This window comes from Platichthys flesus, chromosome 23 (genome assembly GCF_949316205.1).
Source record: "Platichthys flesus chromosome 23, fPlaFle2.1, whole genome shotgun sequence".
NCBI classification, from domain to species: Eukaryota; Metazoa; Chordata; class Actinopteri; order Pleuronectiformes; family Pleuronectidae; genus Platichthys; species Platichthys flesus.
In genome coordinates this window covers 10,553,440-10,570,208 of record NC_084967.1, presented here as the reverse complement: position 1 = coordinate 10,570,208, position 16,769 = coordinate 10,553,440, and the positions used below count along the sequence as shown (strand labels likewise).

The following is a 16,769-nucleotide window of genomic DNA, read 5'->3' as shown; positions in this document are numbered from 1 at the left end:
GATTTCCGGACATTTTCTGGAGTTCACATTCAAATTTATTTGCGAGTAGTAGGTGGTTATACTCATCCACTCAGTGTAAACAGTTAGAAGCTTGAAGAAACATCTTTAGCTTGTAATGTTTTTATTCTTTCCCAGTCCCTGCTTCCTTCAGGAATACAATATAATCCAGTGAAGTATATCAAGTGGATTTAACATCCTTGCTGGACCTGTTCAGAAAATGCCAAGACCTGTGTGCAAGTCCAAATTCTCACAATGCTGAGACATATAAGAGGACAATATTAACAAAACAGAGTGAAATGCAAAGTGTTTCCATAAATAGCAGCAAAGACAAAGATGAGTCATCAGTGACTGAATGTGGAGCCAAATTATTTTTACTCGTTAGCTTTACTCCCACATCAGAGAACTTTAAAATAAACACGGACATTTGAGTCCAAATTAGGTCCATCACATTTTATTGACGTCAAATTTATTCGACCTGTCATTCGTCCTACTTATCTGCGACTGTCTGCCGTTCGCTGTAAAACACAAGGAGATGCTGTGAACCAAATAATGTCACATTTTCTATCCGCATAACATTTGTTTGGCAAAGTATATCATCTTAAAATCCCTCAAAATGTGTGTGTGGGCGGTGATGACAAACAGTGGAGAAGATAGATGAAGAAGAACTCAATGCTGATAACTATAAACAACTTGTGAATAATGAATAGTTACGGAATCAAAATGTGGTGGAATTAAACATTATAAGACTGACTGGTGGACAGGGGTGGTAGACAAAAGAGGATGGGATAATGGAGACACTGGTAAAGAAATACTCTGTCCTGAAAAAAAAAAAAAGTTGGAGGTACATCTTCAAAAGTGCACTGTGTTTTCTCTGTGTGTGCTCATACATCTGTGTATGCTTGCAAATCTGTTTGTGCAGGTTTGAGCGTGTTAATTTCTCCAGGGATGGGATCAGGAGACCAGTGTAGTTTGACCAGCAGAGCTCCAGGGCACCAGAGGGGGGGATCAGGGGAGCAAGACCCGGCCACAGCAGCTTCTCCCTGGGCTTCCCAATCAGGGATTCAGCCTCTCCCGGGGCCTCAGTCCAGTGCCAGAGCTTTCTTAGCTAGTCCAGGTTTATTTATGAGTTTAGACTGAGATTATATTCATCAGCCAGATCAGATGGAACCAGAAAGAGAAGGAGGTAATGATAGAGGGAGGGATGAATAGAATTATATGCGGCTGACGAATGTGACTTTGAGACCAACAGAGATTAACAGACAAGCAAACGCATAGGAGTGAAATTGTCAAAGGAAGGAGGAAACGTGCACGACACAACAAAACGGAGAGATGCAGAGAAACAAATGGTGAGAGACGCGCGAGATGGAGGGAGGACGAGACGACGAACAAGCGAGGAGGAGAAGTATAGAGGAGATATATTTAGAGAGAGAGTTTTAGCCTCCCAGCAAGAGGCATGACTCATCTTCTGCCAGCTGACAGAAGGATGGATGGAGGGAAGGAGGGAGGGAGGGCGGAGATGGACAGAGACGGGTAGTGAGGGATGGAGGAGAGGGGAGAGCAAGCGTGACGGAGAAGGGAGACGCGGTTGGAGAAAGGGGGGATAGGAGAATGTGGGAGGAAGGGACGGAGGAGAGAAGGAAAGGGGGGATGACGGGTGAGAATCAGACTGAAAGAGGACGGAAGAGAGCGTCGAACATGCAAATATACATGTAAGGTGCAAAAACAAAGACTGAGATAAAGCAAAGAGAGAGAGAGAGAGAGAGAGAGAGAGAGAGAGAGAGAGAGAGAGAGAGAGAGAGAGAGAGAGAGAGAGAGAGAGAGAGAGAGAGAGAGAGAGAGAGAGAGAGAGAGAGAGAGAGAGAGAGAGAGAGAGAGAGAGAGAGAGAGAGAGAGAGAGAGACTGAAGTTGAGGTGTATGGCTACAGTGGAGCAGGCATACTTTCATCCACCAGGTTGTATTTGTAGTTTGAGCTCTTTGGTTCTTATGCATGTGTCCATGTGTCTGCCTCATATTCCCATGTCTGCTCTGCAGGGTTGTTTTTATATCTAATCAAAAGAAAAACGACAGGAGCTGAGAAACAGTGGTAGAGATGAGCGAGGACTGAAAATGTACAAAGAATGAAGCCTGAAACATGCTTCTGCGACTGCGTCTGCGTCTTTTCACGCCGCTGTGGCGCAAGACTCATTTTCATTCATGCTTCCCCAACCGTTGCGCGTCTTACAAAGCAATTCCGCGCCAGAACACTAGGCGGAGTAATGCTTTTTGTCGAAGACGACCTTAGAGACGCCTTCTTTCTTCTTCGTCGATTGTTTATTTACATAGCCACTGCGGCTCCTCGTAGCCTTTTTCTGGCGGACAAATCCGCCAGTCAGTGACAGGTTATACAAGTGATCATACTATCGGATATCTTCTGCCAAGTGCTCTTCTATTTGGTCCATATTCGTTCTTCTAAATCTTCCGTGATTTCTGCCGGTATTACGGGGCATGAAACCGGAAATGCAGCTCCAGAAGGGATGTAGAGCAGACCAATCACAGCCTTGCGGGCTGAGTGAGCTTGCGGAGCTTTGCCGTAAATTTTAGAAAAGGGGGTCGACACCCGTCAGCACGTAAGGAGGGATACATAAGCACGTAAGGGACCCAGAAGGGCTCTTGCGCTTACGGGCCCGTGAAAACGCAGAAGCATGTTTCAGGCTTTAGTTAGAACACTAAAAACCCCTGTATGCATTAGTGAGTATATGTTCTTGGTCTGTTTGCGAATGGTACAAATTGTGGATTAGACTCTTAATGTGCCTTTAAGAGAAGACATTCTTGAGTTTCGAATGATGTAACCGTCACTGCCCACATTCTTCCATTCGTGCTGTACATCGGCAAGGCTGTTGAACAATACATCCAGTAGAGGGCAGAGTTGAGAGATGGTGACGCTGGAGATGGTTGTGCTAACCACCCAATTCCCGATGGTACTGTATCCAGAAGACGGGCACAAATATGGACAAAAGGAACTTAGAGTACGAAAAGACGGCTTGGTCTGTTCACGTATCTAAGGTTTACAGGGGTGTTAAAGAGTAAAGTATGCAAAACGGGGGGGGGGGGGGGGGGTGCTTCTGTTCGTTGAAGGGCCCCCCTGGTGCCTTTTGCCTGAGGTCCTCAAAGTCCCTTGAAACACTCATGTGTCGATAAATATGCTGCTCAAGTTACTCTGCTGCTCATCAGCCTCTACTGACTTTGTATGGCCCCCAGAACATATTCAACCAACCAACACGTGCCTTTATAGAGCAATTTCTGGGTCTGCACATAAGCCAATCACAGTCCAAAACGTTCCGGTTTATGGTTCTTCCATGTTGGACTCACCCGATGAATGCTGTCAGAGGAGAGGCATCCCTCTCTTTCTTCAACAATTTCCTGAAACTCCTCAACTCCTATAACTCCTCAAACCCCAAACTCTCCCACTGGACCAATGCTCTGGTGTTGTCAAGCTCTAGTGCAAGGCGCTTAGGACGAAAGCGTCCTACAGGGTCCTTAAGTCAACCCCTGAGTCTCTTCAGGCTGCAGGGTCGTGCTCTGCTGCTGTGCCTGACCTTTGACCTCTTGGTGGAGGCAGTAGGAAAGAAGGAAACATGAGAGATGCAAGTAAAAGGCGCTCAGGTTTCCAGTTGTTCATCGTGCATTTTAGAGGAACATTACAACTGGTGCTGCACTGGGAAATTAATACGTATTCACGGTTTGCTGGAAATGATGGGAAGCAACTCAGTACATTTACTCATGTTCTAAATTCAAGTTCAAAATTGATACACTTGGTATCAAATTCATGCTGCTCTCATAATATCTTTTAGGGATTATCACTATTGATTCATGTACATGTTTGTTATGTTTTTAAACTTTAACTCAACATGTTCGATAAAGGGTTTTTATCCACTGTGATGAAGAGGTTTTATTTTACACTTAGTAAAAGATCTGGATATTTGCTTCCCCACTGGTTGAAAGCAGCTGAACAGTGAGACACTAGAACATTTCTGCTTCTAGTTTGAATGCACTGTTGAGGACAGACTGTCTCTTCCAGGGACAATGCTCAGGTTGAGTCTGGTCTGTACCTGGTCGGAGAAGGACGCACCTTTATGCACCACGTCCTTTGGAGATATGAACCCTTAAACTCAGAAGCTTTTTGCACGATTCTTCTGAAATCAGCCGCAGACGGGGGTTCAAGTCTCCTACCTGAGGGTGAGATGCTGCAACTGTGTTTCCTTGAGCTGCAACCAAAAAAACAAAACCCCTCATCAAATGTGTCACATGCATCCTCTCTTCTCTCGCTCTGCCCCGACTCCCTCCATATACACTCCGAGGATTATATTTAACTAGAGGGTGATCAATTTTCAAGTGACAGTCATTTCTAAAAATTGGCAATTAGCAATTTTGGCATCGGCGGCTTCCAGGGGCTCAGCTCAGACATCAGCCGAGCGCAGCTGCTTTCCCTGCAGGAGAAGGCGGCCTGGCTCTCTCGCTGCAGCCTGGCACTGACGGCAATAAAAAACGAGCGAGTGAGGCTGCTGGTTAATCCAGAGAGGAGCCGCATGCCGACTCTTTCAGGCATTGCTCCCTGTTGCATGACTATTGCTCATATCCTCCAGGGATAAGTCCCCCATCTCTCTCTCTCTCCGTCTGCCTCCCTCACTGTGTATCCATTACTTGGACACTCCCTCTCTCTTCCACCCTCCCTGTTTCCCCTCCTTCCTTTTTCATTCCTTCTTTATCTCACTTGGTCCAAAGTTTTGTCTCAGTGCCTCTCCTTTGGCTGCGTGTGTGCACCGAGGCTGAACTGCTCTTCCTTGTGTTTCAACGAGCACATCGCAAGTTCACTACTGCTGCGACTACGTCAAATATCAGTGTGGCTGCTTCAGTCCATTATTTCTGATGCTGTCCCAGAATCCACTGTTGGCCTCCTTAGTTCCCAGATAATGAGACTAAACTCTGAGATCAGAGTTTTAATTATCAAAGATCTCAGGAGGAGAAACATTTATTTTTTCAGAAACCTCAACCTCAATACATCCTGTTTTTAAATATAAAAATTGTTTCCAAACCCCTTTTACAAGCTCGAGAGCCACGTTATCTTGAAATAAAGACCCCTTGAATTTCTTCATTTCCCTTCTATCAAGGCAGTAGATGGCGCTGTGATGTCAGTGAAAGGCTGATCATTAATAACAGGGCGGCTGCTGATTGGACTGTCATCAATAATCCTGAGTCATTGTTTTGTCGCAGTCTTCCATTCTCCTGAGTCTCGGGGAGAGAAATAAACACAACTATGAGTCGACAAAAAATAACAATGACTTGAAACTGAAAACAAATTTGTAAACTTTTGTCTTGATCACTTCTAAATGTACTGCTTCACCATTATTTGCATTAGTTTGCAGCAGCGTATGATAGAATAGAATAGAACGATTAAAGACAACAGTTACATACTGACATATAAAGTAGTACATAATGGCTATTACAGTATATTGTTTATAGTGCCGTGCAGATGTTATACATGATACTGTCATAAGTCACAAAACAGTACCTCTATCTAATCTAAATAAATTATATTACGCCAGATTCTTATATAATATAGACACAGCAACTGATACAGAGAAATGTGTAATTTTGGCCAAGTGGGGGCGCTGTTGTCTCAGTAACCTGAAGCGTGCAAACGGAAACCGAAGCAAGGTGCCTCATGTACATGGAGATGACAACGTCTGAATACAGACCATATTTAAATACAGACTCTTTCAGTCCAACCAGTTTTCATGTTGTTTCGCAATATAAATACGTTTCTGTTTCCTAAAACATGTTTACTCACCCGACCAACCTGACTCTGACACACACCGAATATCAACCAGCAGTCAGATGTATATTGAAGGCAGCCAGTTAGATCACTTCACTGTGTTTGGGTGTGTGTGTGTGTCACAGCGAACGTCGGGGCCCCCGGGAGATGAAAGGTGTGTGGCCCCTGCTTAACATTGCTGCGGATCTATTGTCATGCAGAGACGAATGACATCCGACTCTGATCCAACAGAAACCCTAGAATGACATGTCGAAGAATTTATAACACAAAAGATATCACATATTTTAGCAATATAGATGAAAAGACGAATATATGTAATTAAGTTTAGATAAAAATAAACGTAGTGGTCTTTGTTGGTTTAAATGTTTGTGTTTAAACTGATCTGTTAGTCTAATAATAATAAAATAGATCCCTAAGGGGTTTAGAACGCGTAGAACTAAGGAATCTGTTTCCAAATCCTGTTCTGATACCTTCAGAGTTATTCTTTTCTTTCTTCTTGATTCATTTTGTAATATTTTATAAAGTCTTAAAAACCTCCGGGTCCAGATTCTTTAAATCTCAGGGTCCCGGTGTAACCTTCCTGTCGCCTGTGGACGCCTTTTCTCTACTTTCCCGGACTTTGCAGGACTCCCGGCCGTCTTTGTCAGTGTGTGTGTCCGTGCGTAAACGTGCGTGTGGAGGCGGTATGTCGCCTTTTATTTTCGCACACCAAAGTAGAAGGGATTAGGCGATTTTGAAGCGCTCACCTTTTATCCAAACAAATTATCCACTTCAGCTAAGAAAAGGAATTTCTCCCACTCTGGCCTATACAGTAAACAGCTTTCTGCTTTCCCTTATTTTACTCACTTTATTTGGATTAACGTAAAAATGTGACGCACGCATTTCACTTTTAAGCTTTAGTAAATGACCAAAACTGTGAGTCCATGGATGAACAATGCATGGATCACTGATTGATCGGCCTTTAAACCTAGTAATAGATTAATGATTTCCTTCCATTGGGTTTCAGTTTGGTTTATTTCTAAACCTTGTGAACTCAAGGTCTCCAGTAACGCAGGTGCTTCCAAACTGAAAACACCCATTTGTTGATCTGCTTTTCTGCGCGCAGGCGTGCGCGATGTATGGCCGTAAAAGGGGGGTGGAGGAAGGGAGAGATGGAGCGGTCTGGTCTGAGGTGAAGTGGGGGTGAGAAGAGGAGGAGTGTATAGTAGGGGGAGAGAGAGAGAAATAGAGAGGGAGATGTGGAGTGGCCTGTTAGGGCACAGGAAGGGAAAGGAACAGTCGGTTTTCTGCTCAATTAGAGTTTTGCTCTCCTTGTTAATCTTTGCTCAAGACAACAACCCTACGAACTGAAGCTTTGTTTTGTTTCACCATGTTTTATTTAATTTTTTAGAACCAGAGGATAAGGGAGATAAAGTCTGTCTCATTGCGTAAAATCCCACTGATGCCAAAACATTTTACGCACATCTTAGAGGCGTTTTAGGAAAAGAGGACTCTGGTTTTATTTGCAAGCAGCGCTCAAGAGCTTCTACAAACATGCTGCTGTAATTTCAGATCAATTTTGGATTCATCCAAATACTTTTTCACCATTTTCTGAGAGGAATTTTCTTAAACATAGAGACAGAAGAGAGGAAAGGGTATAAGGCAATTGGAGACTAAACAACTTGGACACAAAATCAGGACACACGTGAGTCTGCCTCACGCATCGCCAGCTTTCTGGGTTTTCTGCGTCCAGGACCAGAGACCAGAGACCCGGCAGGGCTGTGCAGGGACGCCTCCCTCACTCTGTGCCAATGTCTCAACAGCGGAGCGTATCCCCAAACACCGGCTGTGAGGCGGTGACGCAGCGGACCATGGACAACAGGCCTGTCCGGAGAAGGAGAACCGGTGCTGTCCGACATCTGCTGCTGGCAGCCGCCTTCCTCGCCTGCAGCTCCCAACTGCTGGTGGTGGATGCCAACTCGTGGTGGTGAGTAACTCATTGATTACTGTTTTTTTTTTTTTTTAAAGATTATACCAAACTTTGGATGAACTGACCTCCATTTGGTGGTTAGAAGAAGTTATATTTGCTGTTTTTGGTTGAAGATTTGATGTTATAATATCGTCCTCACCCTTTAATTTGCGTTTGAAATGTGCGTAATTTGGCTTTTACGCACGGGAGGTTCCGATTCTCCTCTTATCATCCTCATTTCTTGCGTCTAGACTCTTGATAAAGATGACAGCTGGCACATTTTGATCCGAGGCTCCACTCTGTTTTGCCTCATGATTGCGTGCGTGTGTGTTTTTTTTGGGGGGGGGCGTAGCTTTGCGTCGTGCCGCGATGTTCCATTCGTGTGGTGGAGCACTAACAATGAATGGAACAAATGTGAAGGCTCTGTCACAATATTTACCCTGGCTGAGGCCCAAATGGCGCTGTAAGGTGGCCTGCTGCTTCTGCGCCTTCGATTCCGTCAATTAACAACACACTTGTTCTTGACTTTCAAATGCATCTGTAGTGATGCAGTGGACGATGTGTGCAGGTTTGTGAAAGCTCACCTGTAACTGCAAATTGAAGACGATGCTCCTCTTCCTCGATTAGTTTCATAGATGTGAATTACATTTGTTGAAATTGGCAACAAACTGATATAGTCATTCGAATTAGATTCAACTTTGCTCAGCAAGTCTTTCTAAGACACCAGAAAGGGTTAACTGTCATTTTCTGTGTTCTGAGACCAACACGATTAACATGTTTAATTACACCACTCTGTTTGTTGTAAAGGAAAAAGAAACAGACCACGAAGATAGCGTCTGCAGAGATGTTCACCACAGGAGTCTATTTATCTCCATTTTATAGGCCGCTTGCACTAATAAAACCTGCCTCTGAACTTTGTCCTCTGCACCGACCTGCTCTCACAGAGAGAGTCGTACATCACAGAGGCTCGGTCTCAGCCACTTTATCTATAAGTTTAATAGATGCAGTTTATTAGTTTGAATTGAGGATTAACATGACCTCTGTCTCTCAGGTCACTGGCTCTGACCCCGATCCAGCGGCCGGAGATGTACATCATCGGAGCGCAGCCTCTCTGCAGTCAGCTGTCTGGACTCTCTCAGGTAAGATCCCGAGGAAATGCATTTTCAAATATTATAAACACCCCTCTTACCACTCTCATGATGTCAACAAGGGCTGCTTGAGTCTCTTGAGCACCTTATGTTCCTACCAGCTCCTCTTCTGTACTCAGAGGGAGAATTTCCCTGCAGAGACGACTAAACTATCAAACCATTAACTGACTAATCTCGGCTAATCTCTCCTCTTCTGCTGCTGTGTGGTCCGCAGGGCCAGAGGAAGCTCTGCCAGCTGTACCAGGACCACATGATCCACATCGGGGACGGAGCCAAGACTGGAATCAAGGAGTGCCAGTACCAGTTCAGACAGAGGAGGTGGAACTGCAGCACCGTGGACAACACATCTGTGTTCGGACGGGTCATGCAGATCGGTGAGTTGACGGATGAAAACAGAGGAATCAGGAACAGCGCGGAAAGTTTGTTTTTGAGATTTAAGAAGCAGCTGCATCTGTTCCCTTTAGTTCTATGTCACTGTGTCAGATTTGAAATCAAGTCAGATGTTCATATATAGCATGACACAAACGTCAGGAGTGGAGTCAAAGTTTTTTTACATACTTGGCAAAGGAAAAACTATAAAATAAAAAAAAAGTGCTAGAGGAAGATGCAATAAAAGACACATGAGATAAAAGTTAATCAGATAAGAAAGAGAGACAGGCAGAATCAGAAGACAGAATCAGACATGTCAATATTTTTAAAACAAGAGAAATGACCAGCTGAAACCCCTGAAGTCCGAACACAGCATCCAGACATGCTGTACAGTAGCTCAGGTGACGGTTCTAATAATGCACAGACTAATTTTGTCTTATTTTGAAAGGGATGTTATGGTGATAATCAGTGTAGAAAAACACGCCCATGGTGTTTGGACAGGTCGGGCAGATCATGATAGAGGAGGATGTTTGAGTTGAGTTAAATAACAGACTGAAAAAATACAACACATTTTTGTTTAGCCTGAAGTTGAAGGTGTGGAGGTTTGGTGGAGACAGATGTGATCCTGTGGAGTTAAGTTAGATTCAGATTAAATAAACAGACAGTTGTAAATACTGTTGATTCAGGCAGTGTCACACTTATACTCATGAGGTGGGGATGTAGCCCCATGGAAAAACACTAGAGTGTGTCAGGTAGTGTGAATGTAAAAAGTAAACAGTCAGTTCAGCCATTGAGATATTTGTTCCCACACAACTTGATCATGTTTTATCAAATTTTGGCTCTTCGCTTGTTGCATGTCATCATAATATTCAGGCTCCTTGTTTCCCAGCGTATTTTACTTGCTTATGGGTTTCTCTGAAAGACCGAAACTAATCATATCTAGAGGTGACTTGAATTGAACTTGACCATTATTAGTCCTATGGTTTGTAATATTTAATATTTAGAAACAAAGACAAACGCAGATCTTTCTTTCTCTCATCCTTTCTTTTTTTTTGTCGGCCATTTTTCTCGTATGGAAAACAAATGTCTGGAGATGGTTGGAATTAAATCATAGTCATTTTTTTAATAGTCATAACATTTCATTTTCTATATCAATGAGAGAAGTGGGGTTTCTTTCTTCTTTCTCCCTCATCTTATGAGTCCACTTATTTGAAATATTAATAAACTTTCACGTTATGATACATAAATAAAAGTGGGATTACTTTGCACCCACAGTTCATTTGTCGTTGGCACTTTACGCGCAGGCACTGTCTTATCTAACCGGGGACATAAGTCGCTGCTGGAAAAAGACCTAACGCGTAAAACCCACATCATTACCCAGATATAAAACGCTTCGTGTGTCTCCAGCCACTTTTAATACATATCTCGGTGTCGCTCAGACCCTGGATCAGCAGCTTGAGCGTCTAATTCCCAGCAGGCGATGTGGGAAAGCTCTCATCAACAAGTAAGTGTGAGTTCCGCTGCGGGGCAGTCAGTCAGCCAGCGGAGGTGTTTGCGCCTCTCTCCTCTGTCTGCGCTCCTCTGTGCGCCTCTCTCTCTATTGACAGTCGCTCTTATGCGGAGGTGTGAGTCGCTCCATTGTCCTGCGGCTCCTCTTTTGAAATGCGCCGATGAGCTGACACCGAGCCGGCACATCCGGACCTGCTATTTGAAGTGGAGGCTCCTCCAGTCCCATAAACCGCTGCGCCTGCGTCTCATTATGATCCTGCTGCGTGTTTAACATGCGCCCTCGCCCTGGCTGTGTGATACTGCTGCGGAAAACCTGAATGAGCAGCCCACACGACTCACATCTGCATGCATACCTGTCTGTCCGTCTGTCTGTCTGCGGCCTGCTGTGGATTCTGTAGTGTTCTATAGAGCCACACAGCAAAGCACTTTTATGATAGAAAATACTCAAGTTATACTTTATAACAGCACAATATCTTTAACACAGTAGATGAATAGATGGATGGATTATGGATGTGTCAGGCACATTACACAATTAGCGATATATACATATAAATATATGTGTGTTTTCTGTGCGGCATGTGAATTTATAAAGCACATTTTGAGGCTCTATAACATCTAAATCTTCCCAAAAAGATGTGTTAAAGCCTGAGAGTCACTGTTTAATATCTCAGACAGAAGTTTCATTTGAAATGATAGGAATGTCAGAGTGAACCTGAAAAATCCCATAAAGAAAACCGTCAAAGTCAGTCCAGAGTTTCAGACTTTGTGTTGGATTCTCAACCACCGTGAGATCAGGTTTTTAATATAAGTTAAATAAAAAAAATAATGATTACGTAAAAAGTCAGATACTGGAATCACTGCTCATAAAGTGTCACTGTGGTGTAAATTCAGCCTCAGCCCTGTGGTAATGTGGGATTCTCAGCTGTTTCACATGTAAATCGTGGAGTTTCACAACACTTTTCGTGGTCTTTGTCCTCTTTCTTACTTCCCTGTGTGTTGAAACGGTTTGTGTATTAATGTGGAGAATAGGACATGCAGGTTGTGTTGTGTATTCCCCAGTGTAAGATGGCGTTAGTCCCCCAAGTCAATAGAATTGGTTAATATGGGTTAGTGTGTTGCAACAGGGAGGGCAAAGCTGACAATTGCCTGGGGCCCCTATCTGAGAAATGGGCCCCTGAGAACGGATGAATACGTTAGTCCTCAGCAAAGACAATTTTGTGAGAACCTACATGGGACTGGAATGACAACACGGTCAGAACCCCTCTAAAAAGCCCCATGCCAATAACATCCTGCAGTTTGGTTGAAGACATTTCAATATGTGTGCACTTGAACTTTATTATTATTATTTATTATTATTACTATCATTTGAAGATTGATCCCTTTGGCCTGGGGCCCACAAAGTCCCCTGAAATCCTCATGATCCAAGCAACTGCAAAGAGTAAGAGATTAAGGATTGATCGCTGAAGTATTGTTAATTTAGTTTTGCATTTATTTATCTTTAAAATGTCTGGATTTTGTCAAACTCTATAACTTAGCATTATAGGTTGATGGCAGGTTGAATAGCATTTAATTTAGTTGCACATATATTAAAAAAAGCTCTGATAAACGTATATCTCTTAATAATAAACTTAATTTATCAACTTTAGTAGCTCAACGTACTTTAGAACTATTTAAGATGTACAATGAACATAAAATCACTTATAGAATATTAATGGAAAAAAATAGGTTTTTAAAAGATTTCAATAACATGCAGAGGATTTGATGAAACATGAGAATTAGCAGCATCGCTCTGTCAACTGTTTGTAGAGAGTGTTTGTGAGGCAGTAAGTTGTGCAGATCAAAACAGAGGAACAGGAATGTTGTGGCAGAACCTTTCTAACATACTTCCTCTTGTCTGTGAAAATAACAAATTGAATTTCTACTTTATTATAGTGGAGGGAAAAACAGAAGCATCTCAAAGGTCGATACCGGTACAGATGAAGTGAAAATACAGTTTTATTGAGTAATCTGAAGGAACTGGTCCTAAAGTATAAGAGGGGACGAGGCAGGACAATGAAACAGAAATGACAAAAAGTTCAGAATGACTGAGATGAAGCTGATCTGTTTCCCTCACGTGTGTCACGGACGACTGAGCTGGTATTTGAAGCTGCTGGGTTTAAACAGGTTCTGAGTTAGAGCCTAAAACCACAGCTATTGTCTATTGTTGGGTCGACAGGGGTGTGGGGCTGTTTGCTGTGTGTGTTGGGGAGGGGGCGAGTTAACCTGAGCACCTACCCATGTTTCCTGTCAGTGGATTGCACACACACACGCACACAGAGACAAACACACACACACTGAGCAAAGCACTGATTACATTAAAGTGGCAGCCATTATGACCAAATAAAACTTATTGTGTGTCAATTCTCCCTTCTCACAAATCCTGTCTTCCTTCAGGCTCCAGGGAAACGGCCTTCACCTACGCCATTAGTGCGGCCGGCGTGGTCAACGCCATCAGCCGGGCGTGCCGCGAGGGCGAGCTCTCCACCTGCGGCTGCAGCCGGGCCGCACGACCCCGTGACCTCCCGCGCGACTGGCTGTGGGGCGGCTGCGGCGACAACGTTCACTACGGCTACCGGTTCGCACGCGAGTTCGTGGACGCGAGGGAGAGGGAGAAGAATTACCCACGCGGGTCGGCCGAGCACGCACGCACAATGATGAACGTGCAGAACAACGAAGCAGGGAGACAGGTACAGACACACACACCTGTACTTTTATTTTGTCTCTGGAAAAAAAAAGGGGGATGAAGTTCAGAGTTCTGGAAGGGAGTGTGCACCCATGACTCTTAACCCTGTGTGTGTGTATGTGTATGTGTGTGTGAGTGTGAGTGTGAGTGTGAGTGTGAGTGTGAGTGTGAGTGTGTGTCTGTCTGTAAGGAATGTGTGTGTGAGTCAAGGTGGCCCCCAACTGCCTGACCTGCCAGTATGTTTGTGGGTGTGTGTAGGTTATTTATTGGGAAGGTCCAAATGGTATAACTGCTAACGCCCTTGGAGTCTGGATAGGTCGCTAGGTCAACACACATTCCATCGGTGTAACACACAAACACACACACACACACACACACAAATATATCCTCCTACACGAATGCAGCAGCATAATCGACAACCGCAGAGTTTCACAAATGATATTTTAAAGATGAAACTTGAGTAATTAATTGAGCCAGAAAACAACAAATTAATTCTTGTCATGTTTTGTCTGAAAAGTACTTTGAGTTTTTTGTCCCTCACTGGCTGCCATCCCCAGACAATCACAGACTCTCAACTTGACGTAGGAGCGTGTTTGGAAATGCTCTCAGGTGGAGAAATGCACTAAAAGAAACCTTTCACCTTTGACTGGGATGTAAACACTCATGCACGAGTGTGGGGACACACACACGCACACACACACTTTCCTTGTAAAAGGTCCATTTGGGCATTCAGGTACAGAGTGGATCTTAAAGATGTGTTTATCTTCACTTTTATCTTCAGAGAAGCTTTGTTTAAGCTGTTTACAAGAAAGAGACGTTCAGCGTCTGTCTTTGTGTGTGTGTGTATTTCCACGAGTGTGTGTGTGTGTGTTTAACTGCGCGCACAGCTCAGCTCCATTTAATTTGTGTGAGAGACTGTGTGTCTGGTTTTTGTGCGTGCGTGCATGTGTGTGTGTCAGAGGTCGAAGGTGAGGGTCTGGAGAGGTTGTGTTTCTGCTGAGGGTCCCACTGGGGCTATAGTGGAGTGTATGAGGGAAAGATCTACTGCTACGACCTTATATTCACACACACACACACACACACCTAGTTCTGTAACACACTTCCTTTTGAATGACTTTTCCTCCCTCTTTCCAGTTTGATTTTTCGCTTTCATTGTTGTCTGTCCACTGGATTGGAAGAGAGGAGAAGACAGGGATGAAAAGGGAAGACAAGTTTCTTCTCTCCTCCTCATCCCTTCTTCCTCTCTTTTTTCTTTTCGGGACACGCCGGTTTGTCTTAAGCGGGATTTGTCTCGCTTGGTTGAACAAGGCAAACCACCGGGCTTTTGTAGAGGTGACAGGGGCGTGCCGCTGTGTATGTGTGTGTTCTTCTCTGTGTGTGTGTGTGTGTGTGTGTGTGTGTGTGTGTGTGTGTGTACAAGCGTCTGGAGACCGAGACACAGGGTGAGGAATGGGACTCCGTCACACTCCCCCGACTCTCAAAGCAAAGACACACACACACATGCACACACTCACCCAGGTCCACTGTCTCCGTTCCACACAAATCAAATGAGGCAGTGCTCGTCACATAGACACCAAAACAACTTGACGCACATTCCCGGTCTGAAGACAATAACAGGGCACGTTGTTGATCTACACACAGAAGAGAACTTTCAGATGTATCTGTCAACCTGTTGAGGACACAAGCTCAACAGTTCTGATTTGGGGAATAGAAGAGAAATGTCCACTCACCGGTTGATGCACCCACAAGCTTTATTCACCTTCTTTCTCAAAGGTAAAACAAGAATCTTCTGGGAGCAACAACTGGTGTGTGGAGGTTTCTGATCTGTGTGCTTTTGTGTACTTTTTAAATAAGATCATTCAAGGACAAAATCTGAATCCTGGTCCACGGAGCAATGTGCCAACACACCAAAGTATTTTTTAATTAAAAACAAGATCTTTCCAAAGATACTAAAAGTGCCTCAGTTTGAATAGATGAATGAAACAAACAAATTCTTTGTATTTGATGTACAAGTAATGCTTTGAAGCATTTGCAGAAGCAGATACTGATTAAACAAGGGCATATGACAAATGTTAGATGGTATTTTAAAGTTTAACATAGATTTTTTAGTTTCAAAAGCCGGCATATATGTGTCCCCACATTGCACAATCGCAGTCATAACTATCTGGCTGCATCTAGTGTTGACCTTTGCAGATATGGAAAGATGATGAAATCTGGATCTATGCACTGGACTTTAAGCTGCTCCGTCCAACAGACACTGCAGTCTCTCGTCTCTTCTGTCCTGTGCTCCTCATTTACTGCTTCTCCCGTCACAAAGGCCGAGCTGTTTTCTCTATGTCTGCCCTGTTATAGCACCGACTCAACCTAGAACTGACTCCCCACACACACACACACACACCCCGCTCCTAACCCCTAACCCTCCCTGAGCAGAACCTATTGTGCTTGACACAGAGACCGTGTCTCCACTACGCATGACTGAACGCGTGTGTGTGTGTGGGTGTGTGTGGGTGTGTGTGTGTGTGTGTGTGTTCATAAGGTCCTGTGTCATTGCGCCCAGCAGGCGTGACCCACCGAATAGCTCAGTATGATGCTGGACACACACATGCTCAGTTTGACAGTATGAGGTTATTTGAAGCTTACAATGTGTAGTAATGACAAATCTTTCTATAGCTCTAAGTTATTAAATGTAAATTCTAGTGGTAAAAAATGCATCAGATCAGTAAATCCGGTGGGAAATGGGTTAGGACGTTTTGTGGAGTTTCCCTTTCACATATGAAGAGCGCAGCAGGAGACTGTTTCGGGCCGGGCGTGTTCACGACAAAAGTGAAATGTGCAGGACATTCAGGCAAAGGAATGGCGCCCGTGCAGATCGGCAGGAGGCAGCACACGACTTATGAATTCAGCTGCAGAATAAACGTGTTGTTGTTCAAAGCCCATGGACACTGGCATCGTCCCTTATCTTCAAAAACTCTAAGTTCACATCTCCGTCAGTGAACTGATGTTTTCTAGACACATTCTCATATGGGCTCACTCTAACATTTTCTGGACATTTTAACGGGAGGCTGGCAGGAACTTTTCAAGAAACTGTCCTGAGCAACTGACATTTGCGTTCCCACATACAGCCACTCCAGAAAACATCAGGAGCATGTCCGGAGTCCAGCACATGTCTGAAAGCATCTTGAGTTAGTTCCTTTTTTCAGCTGAAGTTCAAAAATTTGATTTGGTTCCCTAATATCCTTATAAATGTCTTGATTATTGCA

The 16,769-nt window shown here is 44.0% G+C and overlaps 1 protein-coding gene across 2 annotated transcripts in view; it reads left to right on the top strand.

Moving 5' to 3' along the window:
• Window positions 1–16,769, top strand: part of wnt5b (wingless-type MMTV integration site family, member 5b) — a 78,941-nt gene that overhangs the window by 59,041 nt on the left and 3,131 nt on the right. Inside the window, exons 3-6 of one of the 2 annotated variants that reach the window (XM_062382648.1) lie at window positions 7,616–7,779; window positions 8,813–8,900; window positions 9,124–9,283; window positions 13,221–13,513. In XM_062382648.1, the coding sequence (XP_062238632.1) occupies window positions 7,664–7,779; window positions 8,813–8,900; window positions 9,124–9,283; window positions 13,221–13,513 (657 nt within the window). In that variant the 5' untranslated portion in view covers window positions 7,616–7,663. Of the gene's footprint in view, window positions 1–7,603; window positions 7,780–8,812; window positions 8,901–9,123; window positions 9,284–13,220; window positions 13,514–16,769 lie in introns of those variants that run through there. The other variant, XM_062382647.1, reaches the window with a different exon arrangement.